The sequence below is a fragment of the Antechinus flavipes genome, chromosome 3 (assembly GCF_016432865.1).
Source record: "Antechinus flavipes isolate AdamAnt ecotype Samford, QLD, Australia chromosome 3, AdamAnt_v2, whole genome shotgun sequence".
Classification (NCBI taxonomy): domain Eukaryota; kingdom Metazoa; phylum Chordata; class Mammalia; order Dasyuromorphia; family Dasyuridae; genus Antechinus; species Antechinus flavipes.
This window is the reverse complement of record NC_067400.1, coordinates 451,877,261-451,894,741: the sequence shown is the minus strand read 5'-3', so window position 1 is coordinate 451,894,741 and position 17,481 is coordinate 451,877,261. Positions and strand designations below refer to the sequence as shown.

Sequence of the window (17,481 nt, the reverse complement as noted above, 5' to 3'; positions counted from 1 at the left end):
TATAAAGCATGTTGTAAACCTTGAGGCACTACTTAAATGGTAGTTTAGTAGTCATAGTTGTACAAAGTTGTTAGAATGCTAAGAGATTAAGTGACTTTCCCAGGGTTCCACAAATGTCACAAGTCAAGAATCTAATCCAAGTCTTCCTGGCTTTAAGGTTACTTTGCTCCCCCTTATTTCATGATACCATTCAAATACTCCCACAAGTCCTAGTGCAATTTATTCTGCTTTTCTAAAATAAACTTTTTTCATTTCCTTTTTTTTTTTTTTTTTTGGAGAATAGTTTAACTTTCAGGGTTTGAACTATCGATATTAAATTACTGAACTGACCTTTTGCTCATCATGTAATAATTTTCTTAGAAGTTGACTTTTTTAACTTAGGGAAAGTTATCTACTTAGTTTATTATAGCACTGCTTCTAAATTGGACTCTTCTCTTTGGTTTTTGTTGTTAGATTTTTTGGATTCCTCTGTCAAAAGAAAGTGTTTACAGTTTAATCCTGAAGAAGAGACTGTCTCCTTAACTGGTTGTGACAAAACAATGCTGGAAGAATATTTTAATGAAAGCAGTTTTCTTCAAAATGAAGTAACATCTCAGGGTATAGATTTTAAAGAAGTAAAAATAAAGAAAGGGGATCCAGAGTCTGCTGTAACAGAAGATGAAAAAAAAGACCACACCAATGCTTCAAAAAATCCAATAGTTTCAAATATAAAAGAACGAGCCTTGGCTGCAGCACATCTCCTGGCAAAAAAATATACAGAAATAGAATTGGGGAATATTGGACAGAATATTCACCTAACAACAAAAAACAGAACTTTAAACGGCTCTACTAATTCCATTATTAATACTTTAACTCAGCTTCCTCAGGATCCACCAGAATTTTCTGTTGTGACTGATGAAGAAAAGGAACCTTTATGCAAAATGAAACAAAAACTAAGGTTTAGGAGAAACTCTGATTCAACTTTTGTTACAAATAATTCTGAATTTCCTGACAGCCACTTTAAGAAGAATCAAGAAACTGACATTTTACATCAGATTTCAGGAAAATCTCAACAAATATCATCTGAAAAATGCAAAGAAATATCATCAATTTCCTTGGGGACACAGGTCAACAGAAATACTGACTTCTTTGTAAGCCTGAGAGATCAAGAAAAAACTGTCCTGCTTACAGAAAAAACATCTCTAGAACCATATCCTGAGGAACATTTGCCTTTGAATAAAAGTGATTTCCTTTTTCAAACAATAGAAAAAAAACACATGCAGATTATGGACAGTTCTGAAGAACTTGAAACTAATTTCTGTTATTTAGGAGAGCCTATTTCTGAGAACTCTACAGAAATAGATTGTAAACAGACAGTTCAAGAGTTGTGCACAGAGGACTTTTTTTTATTAAAGGTGATTCCTGAATTTACAGGAGACAGTCAAAATAAAAATCAAGCTCCAAAATTGACTTATGAATGTGCATCACCCTGTAAAAATCTTTATTCAAAAAGGACTATTGATGCTAATGTGAAATCAAAGACAAATGAAGATAATTATTTGGGAAAATGGACAGGAAATTTTGATCTTGATTTAGATAAGAATTTTGGTAATGGATTCAAAACAGCTTCCAATAAGGAAATAATACTCTCTGAAAACGATATTAATAAAGGGAAACTTTTTTTCAAAGATATTGAACAGCACTATAACAATTGCTCTTCCATAGAAATGAATACTTCAATAGCAGAAAATGTCAAGATTGATTTAGATACTAAAAACCAAATTAAGAATTCTATCTCAGCTTGGAATTCAGAAGCAAGCCATACTATATCTAAGGATATTCAGAATAACATAATTGTTATTAATAAGAAAGATACCAATGTAACTCTGGAAGATTTAACTTTAAAAAAAGATCTTGATCTTAATCATAGTTTAACAGCTAGCCAAAAAGCAGAAATTACAGAGCTTTCCACAATATTAGAAGAGACTGGAAGCCAGTTTGAATTTACACAGTTCAAAAAACAAAGTCCTACAATACAGATACATGAAATATCCACCAACCAAACAGGAAATCAATTAGATAACTTAAATACTTATGAGGTCCAGCGCACTTTTGAACTTGATGGATATTTTGGAGCAAAAAACGAGATAGGTAATAGCAGAACTCCGGATTTAAATGTGAACTCTGAAATGGTAATAAATATGCAACAAGAAACTGTTGCTCTCTCTAGACAAGTCAACTCCACTGCTACTTTCGCTGAAAATGAAATGGAGTTTAAAGGGTTTTGTTCTGCTCTTGGTAGAAAGATGAATGTTTCTAATGAAGCTTTACAAAAAGCTCTGAAATTATTTAGTGATATTGAGGAAATTGGTGAGGAAATGCCTCTGCAAAATTTTAGGAATAGTTCCTTAGAAAGAAGTCATAAGTCTAACATTGTTTCTACATTCAAAATTGCAAATCATAATAATAATGAAGATTTTAAAGGGAAAGATGCTAAATATGTACCGAAACCACAAAACAACGTTGAGAATTATACTGACGTTTTTGTTGAGGAAAAGGTAGTAAATTCCAGCAGAGACCCAGAAAATATAAAGAGTAGTTGTCCATTATCTATTAGTTCACATGAAGATAATTGTACATTTAAAAGATCTGTTGTTCCTAATTCAAATAATAACTGTCATAGAGAAATAAATGGTTTGTCATTGAATGGCCAACAAAATATACCTCTGAAAATGTCTAACCAACTTATGAAACAAGAAAATTACCAAATTAAAGAAGAATTGTTAGATTTAACTTGCTTGGGAGAAACTGTTAAAGATGAAGAAATGTTTACTTTGAATATAAACCAAGTGGAACAATTGATTTCTAATCAAAAGGAGCAAAAAATTAGGGAAAACCACAGCTTTCATGACTTACAGCATTTCCAGACTGCTAGTGGTAGAAATATTATGGTCTCTAAGGAATCTTTCAATAAAGTTGCACACCTGTTTGCCAAGGAATGCTCAGTAAAAGAATTAAATGATTTTTCATTTCCTTCTATTTCAAAAAGGCCAAATGTTGCCTATAATAAACTAACAGAACCTTCAGTAAAAGAGGAACAAAACTTACTTGAAAGTGAAACAGAAGAAATGCTTTTTGGTATCACTAAAAATCAATTGGTGTCTATCCAACAGGAACCAAAAATTGAAAACAAAAAATGTAAAGACCATAGTATGGTGGGTTTTCATACTGCTAGTGGGAAAAAGGTTACAATTTCAAAGGAATCTCTGGCTAAAGTAAAGCACATTTTTGTTGAGGAAGATTTGAAAAATGATGTTACTAACATTAAGAATATTGAGATAGAATTTTTTCAGGAAAGAGAAAAAGCTAATAAAAAACATGGACAAGCTTGTGAAATGGTTGAGTTAAATAATGCCCAAGTTTGGGAAGAAATACCAAGTTACCAGAATGATGATGAAAAAATCCTTGTTTCTTCTACAACTGCAGATCTGTCTAAAAAACTTGATAGTGCTCTCTCTAATGAATCTTCAAATGATATTTTATTTGAAAGAAAATTATCTGAAAATAAGGAAAGTAAAGAAAATTGTTTGTTGTCTGATACTAAAAAGTCCACTGGTTTGCCTGTTGAAATTTCAGGTTTGGGATTTTACACAGGACATGGTAAACGTATTTCTGTAAGTGAGACATCATTATTGAAAGCAAGAAAATGGCTTAGAAATAGAGATTTACAAGATTTAGGAGGAAAAACTGAAGCTTCAGGTATGTTTGTTTCTTCTGTTGATGAGGTCATACATTTAAAAGGAGACCCTGATGTCCATGTAGAGAAGCTTGTGCCTTTAAATGTTTCATGTGAGACATCGTCAATTGAAGATGGCAAAAATTGTATCTCTGATAAGCAAGATTCAGTTAATTTAAGTAATAATGTATCAAACATTAAACATAATTTAAAACATGACCCTAAAAGGTCTGGTTTTTATCATTCAGATAATGCAGATTTCTTCCTAGAACATATCTCTGATAAAGGAATGTCGTGTCTTCAGGCAAGACCACCTGCGTTCACTACAGCAAGTGGCAAGGCAGTTCACATTTCAAATGAAGCAGTACAGAAAGCAAGAGAAATGTTTATAAATGATTGTGATAAGGTCCTTAAGCCAAACATTGAAACAAAATTTAAAAGTAATGAAATGGAAGTGGTAAAAGATTTTTCTGAGACATTGGGAAACAAAAAAGACATTGCAAATACAAAATGTAGTAATTTAGCACAACTTCAAAGTATGTCTACAAGTACTGGATCAGAAGTGAACTCTGAACTGTCACATCATAAAATAAATTCCCAAACTTCTGATTTGTCTAAATCTATGGAAAGAATGCCCAAGTGTAGCTCATCTGTTGGGATTTTTTATACAGCAAATGGCAAACCTGTACAAGTATCAGATAATTCATTAAAGAAAGCCAGACAAGTATTTTCTGAAATAGAAAATAATTCTGAGCAATTATTTTCCATGGTACCCTTTAAAAATAGTGAAAGCCATATGGAAACATTAACCAAAGAAGAAAACACAACACTACATGTAAAAACTAACCTACCATCACAAAAGAAAGACTATTTAAGTGATATGGTAAATTCACATAACAAGTCTGGATTTAGTACAGCAAGCGGAAAACATGTTTTAATCTCAGAAAATGCACTAAAGAAAGTTAAAGAAATGTTAGTAGAATTTGATTTAATGAAAAATGAAAGTTTAGAGCATTTACCTGAATTTACACAAAATGTTACACCAAAAGTTTTGTCTCCTATCCATTGTATTGATGATAGTAAAAACCCAGAATATGTTGTAAATTCCAAAAATGAAGAAACTTGTAATAAAGAGTTTAATTTTTCAAATAATTGTGATGCTGAAACAAATTATTTAGAAAATTGTACCACTACTAGAGTTTCTTGTAATCAATTTAAGCAAAATGAGATGCAGACACCTTTAGAAACCAATTTGATGCCTGAAAAAAATTTTTCATTTTTGAAGAAAAAGCAAAGTGGCCCTAAGAATGTGAATATAGAAGGGGATGAAACTTTAAATGATTTTCTTGTCAAAGAAAGCCTACAAGCTTCTCATTCCAAAGCCCCAGAAAATTCTCTTGAAAGAGAAGCAATGGAAATTGCCAATGCTTTTATGCAAGATGATGAACTCACAGATTCTGAATTGCCTCATAATGCTAGACAGAATTTTATTACTTATAAAAACAAAGAAAAATGCATGCAGCTAAATTCAAGATTTGGGAAAAGAAGAATGGAAAAGCGTGCCTCATATGGTAAGTTTTTTAATTATTCTTTCAGTGTCCAGTTTAGTTAAGTAGAGTGAATTCCTTTATTTGATGTTATTAATCTAACCAAATTGTGTTAGACTTGGATGTAGTTTATGTTTGGGGAAAAATAATTTGACTCATTCTAAGTCCATGAAATAGTAAATCCCAAAAGTAGCTATATATATTCCAGTATTTTTACAGTAGTTTATAATAATACAAAATAATTGCATTTATAGTGTAGTACCTACATGAATATTACAAGGCCATTTGATAACATTTTACATATAAAAATATGGAGTGTTCAGGTTCATTTCATCCCATGCTGTAGCATTTTTAGAAAAGTAAAAAAAGATCAGATAAATGGGGAATAAAATTTTAAAACTGAATTCTGAATCATTAACATTTTGGTTTTAAGAGAAAATGTAAGTAATTCCAATGAATCATCTCATTATATCGCATCATATTACATAATGAATCAAAGTTTCCCATATAGGAATGTTCCCTCCAATAGTTCAACTCATAGGCTGCAATTGCTTGTTGTTTTAGTCCATAAATATAGTGTTTACAATTTTTGCCTTTCCAAATTTGACTATAACTTCTCTGAGATTGAGAATACAATTCTTGTATGTAGATTGGGCAGGGGGCAGGGAGCAATGTAAATTCTTGGTTTCTAGTTCTATTTGTACTTCAACTCTTCAAAAATCTATTATAAGTATCATGGTACTCCCTGTGTTGACATAATTTGTATTTCTTCTATAACTTAGTTAAGAGTTTCTTTGTCAAAAAATTTTATTATTTTATAGCCACTTTGTTGCTGTCTGACTCTACTTAGCTAGAATGATAGATTCTTGAATGACAGATTTCACTAGAGCCATATAGGAAACCTTATCTAGCTTAGTATAGGATCTTCCATTTCCACTTCAGAATAAGACTTTAGTAGAGGATATATGTCTGTGTATCCATGTATGTGTACATGTGTATTTATATACATGTACATATACATTTATGTGTGTATTAAATCAGTTTGTAGCTTTGTAATGTTTAAATTTACCTTTTTAAATAAATTTGTTATATTTTAATAAATGGGGTTGCTGAAACTACTTTCAGTTTTCTAGTTTCATATTCAATTTTCCTTCACAAATGTTATTGCTATGCAGGATATAAGATAAACAATATATGGTACTTGCATATTCAAAATAATGTGTTCTTTTTATTTGTGACCTTTTAAACATATTTCTTTATCCCATTTGAATTTAGCTTTGTTATAAATCGTAGCAAAGCCAAATAATTGTAGCATGATAAATTTTGATTTGTCTTTTCAGTTTAAATCTGTTTATATCTTTGAGGATTAGATAGATTTCCTATAAACAACATGTTGGATATTGCTTTCAAGCCATTTTCTTACCCTTTTTCATTTTATAATCCATTTATATTTCAGTCCACTTACATTCTAGCACTTTTTCTTTAACATTCTTCGTTACATTCTTATTCATTTTGTTAGATAACCAATTATTTTTGCATCTGTTCTCAAAATTAAGAAATGCAAATTATCTCTAATAATCTTTCTTTTCCTTACACTCTCCTGCCTTTTTTCTTTATTTGAAATGTTCTTTTAATTCTTTTTTTTAAAAGTTATTTTTACTTTTCTATGCACTTACTCCCTCACACCAATGTCCCAACATAATCAGATCTTAGCACAATGCTTGAGACAGAATGTATACTGTCTATACGTGGTAATTGATACAGTATCATAATTGGTTTTTATCATACTGTAATTATTAATTTAAGATAGTAATTTGCTAATTACAATTGAAAAGTATTCTTCTGATTACTTAATTCTTCATATACCCTTTTCTTCCAAATTACTCTTGTGTTTTTTTTTTCCACATCTGGTCCAGAAGATCTTTTTTAAAGCTACTTTCTCATTCACCCCATCCTTCCAGTGACTTTTTAGAAGTCATCTTAATTTTAAAATACAGTTTTGGTCAGAATTAATACATAAAATTTTCTGGGATTATGGCTTAATTTTTGGTTTTAAAATTCATTTATTTCTCATTCTAACTCCTTATAAGATCTTTCTGGTTCTGAAAAGAAAGAATTTGTAAAGTAAATGGATGAATAAGACTTGGCATAATACTGGATATGCAAATAAGGTAGAATGAACAGTCAAGGATGATTCCAAGGCTATAAAGCTTTTGCAGCTTTTAACGCTGACAACTATTCCCCCCACTCCCAACAATCTCTTCTCCCTTGGTTTCAATACTGCAGCAGTTTTGATCCTTCATTTTGTTTGACCCTTCCCTGAGAAAGAAAGGTCTCTCATCAATCTATTCCTTTGTGAAAAGATCTGTTTGCAGACCCATGAATGAGAGGAAACCCAGTATTCTCAGAGACAATTGCAGATTGTCCATTCCATTTTCAGACAACTTTGAGTGTTAGAAAGTTTTTCTTGACATCAATCCTTTATTTGCTTCTTTGAAGCTTCCATCTATTTCTTCTAGCTCTGCACTCTGGAGACAAATAAGAGATAAACCTTCCACCCCACTTTTTCCCCTCCCCTCTAAGGCAGTCCTTCAGTGCTGTGAGATGGCTATCTTGCCCTGGTCCCAGCTCCCATGATTTTAGTTATCTCTTATGATTATGACTCCCAAATCTATATCTTCTGCCTTGTTCTCTTTATTGGTCTAGTCCTTATTACTTATTAATTGCTAGACCGATATTGATCTACAGAGATCTGGTCCTACAAGCATCCATCACAAATTCAATGTGTACAAAATGAAATTTAACTTTTTCCACAAACTTCTCTCTTCAAACTTTCCAATTTATCTTTATGATCTTTATTTTATATCATTCCCCTTTCTGTGTTGTCTGTATTAGCCAAACTGGTTTATTAGCTGTTCCCCATACATAGAGTTTATTTTTTTTTAAATATGCCTTTGCAGTTGTCCCTCAAGTTTGGGGTTCACTTTCTTCATAACAGGGAAATATATCCTTCTCTAAGGTATTCACCATTCATGGAGTATTCTGATCCAGATAATGAGGTTTTGTACTCCTGTTTTTGGGTGGCAGATTAAATCTGTCAAACATTAAAACATTGCAGGGCTAGTTTTTGGCATGGTCTTTGATTCCTCACTCTTTTATCCTGTCATTTACCAAATTTTATTGTTTCTACCTGTGTATCTTTAGCATCTGAACCTTTTCTCCAGTCACAGTCATCACATTAGGTTCTCATTATTTCATACCTGACATATTTCAATACCCCCCTAAATGATTTCTCTGTCTCAGATCTCTTCCTTCTTCAATTCAACCTCCAGACAGCTATCAGAATGATTTTCCTTAAGCACTGATTTGACCTTCTTGTTGTCCTAGGTTAAAATAGCTTTTTAGTTTGGCTTTTCAGTCTCTTTGCAACTGAGCTCCAACCTCCTTATACATTACTCTTTTCAAAAACTGCAATCTGGCTAACTTAGTCTTTTTTCTCTTCCTTATGCAAAGTACTCTGCCATCTCAGCCTTTGCCACATGTTAGGATTACTCTCTTCTGTCTCATGGAATCCCTCACTCAAGACCAAGCTTAAGAATCATTTTTGTACCTGGTTGACCCATTTTCCACCTGACTACATATGTTTTATTCCATTTCTGACTACAGAAGAGAAACACCTTCATCAGAGAATGGTTTCATTTTTTCTTTGTATCCCCAATACCTAGCACAGTTCCTGACACATAGTAGGTGCTTATTGATACTTGTTGATTGATTGATTGAAACAAAATATATGAAAAATTCCTATTATCCAAACGGTTATGCAGCTAAATGGCTACACAACTAAATCATTTAATATATCCATTGCCAATAGATTGTAAGGTGAATCCAAAATTGAATGGGAGGAAGAGAGTGAGTTAGATTGCTTTAGGGAAGTTTTACAAGGCTTTTAATGGTTCTGAAGCTCTTCCCCAGGGCAAACATTTTTTCAACATGAGTATGTTTTCCTGTTAATGCTGTGTGGCTGTGAATCCTGTAATACTGTATTCTCTGAGGAATCACAATTTTGAGTGAACCAAAAGATGCAATGGATACAAAAGACATGGGAGACACAAGTAGGCTATGTTATTTTTGAAGTTTTATTGATGCTTCTTATTATGTTTCTTATTTACAATTATCCACTACTACCACCCATTCCAAATAAACACAGCAAAGAATGTGAAATGTAATTGACAGAAATATTAACAGCACACTCTTATACAGTATCATGATCTCTAATCCTCTTACTTTTCTACTAAAAAGAGAGTAACACAGTTATATCCTGTTCTCAGAAACCATGACTAGACATTGTATCAATTTTAATTACTTCTCCTTTTAATGTTTTCTTTTACATTTTTGTTGTATATATTGTTCTTATTTTTATAGTTTTATTTATTTGACTTTGCTTTAATTCATATACCATAGACTCTTTAACCATTCCTCAATTATCATGCATCCACTTTTGTTTCTAGAGTTTGTCTTAATCACATTTGTGTTAAAATATCACAAAAGATATCATCAAATAAATATATGAACAGGAAAAGTGTTACATTGATCATATCCAAGGAGGATAAAATGTATATCCCAAGTAAATGTATAGGTCACTGATACCTCTCTAATGTTAACAAATATGCAACAAAACCACATTGATTTCTGATACATTGGTAGATTTTTCTAAATCATCTTGCATACAATTACTTTGTACATATTTGTATTTATTTATTTTATGTTATATATGCAGGGATGCACACACTTGCTTGTTGCCTGTCCCTCTCTTTATTTACTTTTCTTTATACTTAATAGTTGTAAAGATCAAGTTTTTTAATGTGAACATTCCTACCTCCCATATAGTTAAGTTTCTTTATGTTTTTTAATCTTAGTAACTGCAAGAGATAAAAATGTTATCTTTGTGTGACCAATCTTATAGTGATTGGTGAACTTTTCTGAACTTAGCTGGGGTAGTTCTCAGAAATAATCCTATATTCAATGTCTTTCTGTTGTGGAGAAGGCATGCCAGAATTTACTCTATACTCTATAACAGATTTTGGATCTTCAGATGACTTCATCTTCAGGATAGGGCATCAAAGTAAAGTTTGGAGAAGGATTTTTTTGAGTGCTAGATGAATTTGTCTTTGAAAAACTATCTCTTTCCACTAGAAAAAGGAGGACTTTGATAATGCTTATAATTTTAAGTTAGAATAACATTCAGAGTATTTTAGTTTTAAAGATAGATGGGTTTATAATGGGTTAAAGATACAGCACGTAATAGGTATGTTTTTTTTTAAAAGACATTTATTTCATTTTAGGAGAACCCCCAATTAAAAGAAAATTATTATATGAATTTGACAGAGTGGTGGAAAATCAAGAAAAATCTTTAAAACCTTCAAAAAGCAGTCCAGATGGTAAAAACCTTTTTTGTTTTTTGTTGTTTGCTTGCTTATTTTGCTGCGTAGGTTGTCATTATATTGCTTCTTTAAGGTTAATATATAAATTTTTTGGAGGTAGACTGCTGTAATCAAAACATTCTTTGTTCTTTTTGTTGTTTGAAATATTTATTCCTTGTTAATATAGCAGTGTTCTTAGTGCATAATAGGTATGAAAGATGTAAAATGAATGAAATGACTGAGGCTTTTCTTCAGGGCATGTCAAATGCTAGGGACACCTTTCTCCCCCGTCTTATGCACGGGCTTCTCCTATTTTCAGGTCCTGTCTCTTCCAACCCCAACCTCCAATCTGTAATGGGATTGCTTCTACCCTTTTGCTTGACTTGAATGATCTCACCATTCTACATCTATCCTAGTGTCTGGTAACCAGCTCAATGTTCATGCTCCCATAACATATTCAAATTAAAGAAGACAACTGACCCTATGTTCCCTTCTGCTTGCCACCTTCTTTTCCACCTCTAACCTCCTTCCAGGAGATGGGATATTTAGGTATTATTGGATATGTCATCAGGGCATAGGCCACACTATGAAAAGGGATCACTCATTCCTATTTCCCCTCTATTCCCAGTAGTGGATACCTTCCTTGGCAGTGGTCTTAGGGTATATTGATGTCGCAGGTTTTCCTTCCCCCTGTCCTTTTCAGGCATCAAAATAACTAATTGCCACTCTGATAAGTAATTAATAGGTGTGGAAAATTACTAGAAATTGTACATCCTGATAGTTTTTATCTTTAAAGTAATTGCCTACAAAAACTATGTACATATTCCAATTCTGTCATTATTTAAAAGGTTTTTGGAATGACTCTTATTACTAGTTTTTAATTTTCACAGTAAACCATGTTTCATCAATTTGTAGGTAATTTTTTATAAGGGACTCTTTTTTAAAGTAATGTTGGTTTAGGGCTCCTTAATAGATAAGGAAAACTGAGTCCCAGTGAGGTTGAGCGAGTTGCTTACGGTCAGAGGTAAAAATGGCAGTCAATTTAATTAAAAACCTTATTCACTAGACATGGTTCCTACTGACTTTTTCAAAAATCCAGTTCATTCTCAGACTGAAAGTTTATACCATCATTTAAGATATACAAAAGAATACTGTAAAGACTTTGAAATCTATACCAGAACAGTTGTTTCAAGAATAGTTCTAAGCAATGTCATCTAGTTGAAATTAGTGTGATAATTTTTAAAATGTGCTTATGTGAAATGGAGAGAGAGTTTGGTCATAACATTCATATGAATATTTAATTTCTAGTATTTTTGTTAAGAATCTTATTTTCTTATGGTTACATTTTGTATTTATTGATTTTTTTTAAATTAAGAAGCTATAAAACTAATTCAAACACAATGCATAACTTCAAAACAACTATAAAGCTGGAATTTAAATTCGGTCTCTAAAACCTATGATTTTTATGTAGTTGGCTAAATTGACTAAACCATTTGAAATTTATATTGACATTGAGAAAATTCATATAAATATGTTAAATGTTGACACCACCTAATAGTATGTATTACATGCTAAGTAATTCAAACAATTTTGTAAAGCCAAAATTTTTCTAGCAATTGTGGGTCAACTTCTATTCATCAATGCTATTGGTAGGAAACCTAGCATAAGTATTTCTTTTGAGTAAGCATTTATAATAAAAGTAAAGAAATAAGTTAAGAGTAAAATTAGTCATTTGGTTTTTCATTAATGTACTTTAATATTTTTCTTTTAGGCACAATGAAAGATAGGCGAATGTTTATGCACCATATTCCCTTAAAGCCACTTATTTGTGATCCCTTTAGGTAAGAAGTCTAATTTTTTATATGAAAATTAATCAGGTAAACTTTTTTTAATTTTCAGATCAATATTTTTCTTCCCAATTCTAATTCTCCTTACATTCTCTTTTCTCTTTTGAGAAAGCAAGAAAAACAAAGCTGCAGTTATAGGTACATATGGTCAAGCAAAACAAATTCTTTCATTGGTCATATTCCCCCTTTTCCCAGTGTCTCTGTATCATTTTTCTTTATTTGGAAAAAAAAAAAAAAGGAAATAATATAGTGTACTTTTTTCCATGCTCTTGCTTTAACATTAACAGGATGTGGGGGGAAAATATTGTATTATCTCTAATTTTTCTGGAAATATTATGTTCCTTTTGTTATTAAAATGATACATTGCCAAGAGAGAATGCTAAGGCAGCTAGGGAGTGCAGTGGATGGGAGCACTAGTCTGGAAGACTTGAATTCAAATTTGATTTCAAGAACTTACTGTGTGGCCTTGGGGCAAGTTACATAATATATTACCTCAATTTTCTCATCTGTAAAATGGAGATAATATATAATAATAATAATAATAGCATCTACCTTGAAGAGTTGTTGTGAAGATTAAGTGAAATCATCTTAGTAAAGAGCTTAGCATAACACCTGAGATATAAGTGCTACATAAATGTAGCTTTTTACTCTTAGTTAAGTTAGTGTTAGGATTTAATGTGGAGATAATTTTAGAATAAATCTGAGAAATGTTCAGTTCACAAATTTATGATATATTTGTAGAGAATGTGTGGAAAAAGCTATGACCATATGATATGTTAGGGAACCAATCTTTTTACCGATTTAACAGTTGAAATTACTCAGGCTCACAGAGATTGTGATTTGTCCAAAGCTAGTCAAATCATTGAATAGATTCAGTAGCTAGCTGCTTTCTTCATTAGATATAATTTTATATGAGTTGTATATAAAAAATCCAGAAAATATAATTTCACTCATTTTTGTCAAGTTGTGAATTTAAAAAGAAAAATAACATGTATTTCTCTAGAAAAAAAATTAAATCTTAAAATGTCATATGTATAAAAGGGAAACTTTTCTTCACTAGATAACCTTAAACTAAACTTCATTCTATTAGATATCCAATTCAGTTTCAGTTGCACTGAACAAACATTTATGAAACAATTTTTCAACAAATACATATTAAATGTCTATTATATTCAACATACTGTATTAGGAATTGGAAATATAAAGATTGTCTCTACCTTCCTAGATCAAAGAGGATCTCTTCTTCCTATTTCAGACATCCATTTTGACTTGAAGTCCTTACAGGAAATTACTACATTGTTAAAAGCAAAAGTTAGCACTAAAATTGAAAAAAAATAAAACAAAAATATTTTCCCTTTTTGTAGCACAACTAAGGAACGACAAGAAATGCGGCATCCCAATTTTACTGCACCTGATCAAGGATTTACATCCAAATCTCCTTTTTTTAAACGCCAGACTTTGGGAAATTCCAGCTATAAGTCATTTTTGGAAAGTCCATTATATAAAATTTTCTCTACAAATGATGGAAAGATGCAACCCAATACTGTTCTAAACAAGCCTTCCAAAGTCTTTGTTCCACCTTTCAAAACTAAGTCAAACTCTTTCACAGATGAACAGTATGTCAGTAAGAGACTTAAGTTGAAGATAAAGGAGCATACACAAGGAAACGAGAAGCAAAAATATATAGATGGACATAAGACTAGAGACAATGAAAACAATGAAAATTATCTCACTGACAAAGATAACTACAATCAAGCAACAACTGATGTTTTTGAAGAGTTTGGAAACTCAACTCTAGGTATTGTATGTGGATGGTTTTGCTTTTGTGTTTTTGCTTTGTAATTAGATATTTTTCTGAATATAATCTTTTTCTTTTCAAACAATAGTTAATGGAGTTCTGTGCTTTTCCCACTGTTAATATGTTATTGTGCTATATCTTAAAAATTTTGATCATGAAGCATCAATATGGAAATTCTCCAGCTGAAACTTTTAAGTATATTGTTCACCAGTCTGTGAATTTTCTGTCTAAATTGAAATACAAATAAAATTTTTTCTTTCCTTGTAGGGATTATTTATTTAAGCTTTCTTTACCAATCTAAATGTTAAAGATTTTGGATGCTCAAGTTTATTAAAAATATGCTCATTCTTTAAGAAGATATTAAAATATAATAGTTCTTTGATAATAATATAGATGAAAACTTAAGATTGTTTTCTTATTAGAAAATCATTTTAGATTTTTTCTGATGTTTTTCTTTTAATAGAGATGAATAAAAATCTTCAGGATGCCAGAGAGTTGCAAGATATGAGAATTAAAAAGAAACAGACACAACAGATTCATCCACAGGCAGGCACTCTGTATCTTACAAAAACATCTACCATCCCTAGAATATCTCTCAAAGTAGCAGTAGAAGGCAGAGTTCCCTCTACTTATTCCAGTAAACAGGTATGCTTTTGTCTGCATTGCTGATAGTTTCATATGATTATCAGCAAATTAAAGATTTCTTTGTATTAATTTGGGAATGATCTAGACTTAACTGTGACCTAATATAACTGAAGCTTTGAAGAAACCGAATTAAATTTGAAATAAGGAAATGAGAGTTGGAGGTCTAAAGATTTTGATCTAGTCTTTTATTGCTTTATGTGATTACTTCTCTGGTTACTTTTAAATATGTACAATAAGATTATTATTATTATTATTTTTTACTCAATTTTTAATTTTTTAAATTTTTTTTTAAATTTTATTTTATTTAATAATAACTTTTTTTAAATTTTATTTTATTTAATAATAACTTTGTATTGACAGAATCCATGCCAGGATAATTTTTATACAACATTATCCCTTGCAATCGCTTATGTTTCGTTTTTTTCCCCTCCCTCCCTCCACCCTCCCCCCCCAAGATGGCAAGCAGTCCTATATATGTTAAATATGTTGCAGTATATCCTAGACACAATACATATTTGCAGAACCGAACAGTTCTCCCGCTGCACAGGGAGAATTGGATTCAGAAGGTAAAAATAACTCGGGAAGAAAATCAAAAATGCAAATAGTTCACATTCATTTCCCAGTATTCCTTCTTTGGGTGTAGCTGTTTCTGTCCATCATTTATCCATTGAAACTCAGTTAAGTCTCTTTGTCAGAGAAATCCACTTCCATCAGAATACATCCTCATACAATATTGTTGTCGAAGTGTATAATGATCTCCTGGTTCTGCTCATCTCACTTAGCATCAGTTCATGTAAGTCTCTCCAAGCCTCTCTGTATTCATCCTGCTGGTCATTCCTTACAGAGCAATAATATTCCATAACATTCATATACCACAATTTACCCAGCCATTCTCCAATTCATGGGCATCCATTCATTTGCAATAAGATTATTAAGTCAAATAAATCTCTACAAATAGTTGAGAAGGAGAGATGTGGACTAGACAGTGATATAGTTAGATGAACTTTTTGGATGTCAGTACTACTACAAAAAGTGCCTGTTAATGGTTCAGTCGTAGTCTATAGTGAAGCGGCTCAAGGGTCTCTACTGGGTCTTGTATTATTTAACATTTTTGTCACTGACTTAAAAACATAGATACTCTGTTCATCACATTTGCACATCACTTTGAGCTGAGAAGGATAACTAGTACTTATTGGAAGATGAACTTGGAATCCAAAAAGATTTTGGGAAAGTAGAACATTTAGTTGAATCTAATTAGATGAAATTCAGTAAGGATAAATGGGAAGTCTTGAACTTGAGTATGAAAAGTAAACTTCCGAAGTATAGGATGAAAGCTAAAACTGTAGTTCTGAAAAAGATACAGGAATTTCAATGGAGTGCAAGGTTAATATGCATCAGCATTGTGATATACTAGCCAAAAAAAGTTAATGTAATCATGGGCTGCTTTAAAGAGAGACATAGATTCCAGGAATGATAGTTCCACTGTCTGCTTGCCCCTACACTTTATCTGGAGAATTATGTCAGCCATGATCTTAAAAACATTGTTAAGCTAGATGGTGTCCAGAGGATAGCAACCAGAATGGTTGAGGGCCTTGAGTATATACTTATAATCATACATTGAAGGAATTGGGCATTCAATTTGGAAAAAAAGAAGACTCATTAGGGACTTGACAGTTATCTTTAAAAAAAAAAAAGGCTACCACATAGAGAAGAGATTTGATTTATTCAGTTTAACCCCAGCAAACAACCAAAAACAATGGATAGATGTTACAGAAAGGCAAATTAGGCTAGAAAGAACTTGGTACAAAATTAGTTTTTTGACAATGGAAAAGTCTGCCTGGAGAGGTATTTCACCCCCACCTCCATTCCCCACCCTCTCCCAAAACCCTTCCTGTCCTTGGAAATTTTCAAGCAGAGGTTGGATTCCTAGATGCTCTATTATATTAGGCTGGGAGGTTTTTTGAAATATAGGTTGGGCTATAACTATTGAGTACTTTGTGCTAAGGAAATAAGGATGCACCAGTTTCCAAACACTTCCAAAAATTCACTTGGATATTGGTTGTTTTTAGTTTAGTAAATTTTTTATTAAAAACAGTGTTTTAAGTGGTGTTTAGGCTTGCCAACAAAAGCGTGCATGTGTGTATGTGTGTGTGTGTGTGTGTGTGTGTGTGTGTGTGTGTGTGTGTGTGAAGTATGGATTGGAAAGAGAGAGAAGTCAAGGATGAGGATATTGTAATAATCCGGGAACTTCATCATCAAAATATTGAAGTTTTTATTATTTTAAGAATAAAAAGAGACGAGAAATTATAAGATCTGAAGGTAGAGGCAGAACTGACAGGACCCTAAATCACAATTCTATTATTTCTATATAGCTAGCTGTGTTAATCAAATTCTTGACAATCTGATGGAACCATGCATCAGTGCATGGATAACTGGTGACTACAAAAGTTGCTTGTTAGCTTAAATGAATTTCTAATTAATAAAATGTTTGGTGGAATAAAGTTAGGTG

The 17,481-nt window shown here is 31.8% G+C and overlaps 1 protein-coding gene across 1 annotated transcript in view; it reads left to right on the top strand.

Moving 5' to 3' along the window:
* The window catches only part of BRCA2 (BRCA2 DNA repair associated), a 65,640-nt gene that overhangs the window by 22,946 nt on the left and 25,213 nt on the right, over positions 1-17,481 (top strand). The window contains exons 10-14 of the mRNA XM_051986488.1: positions 454-5,286; positions 10,605-10,700; positions 12,454-12,523; positions 13,894-14,327; positions 14,791-14,972. Coding sequence (XP_051842448.1) covers positions 454-5,286; positions 10,605-10,700; positions 12,454-12,523; positions 13,894-14,327; positions 14,791-14,972 — 5,615 coding nt within the window. The remainder of the gene's footprint in view (positions 1-453; positions 5,287-10,604; positions 10,701-12,453; positions 12,524-13,893; positions 14,328-14,790; positions 14,973-17,481) is intronic.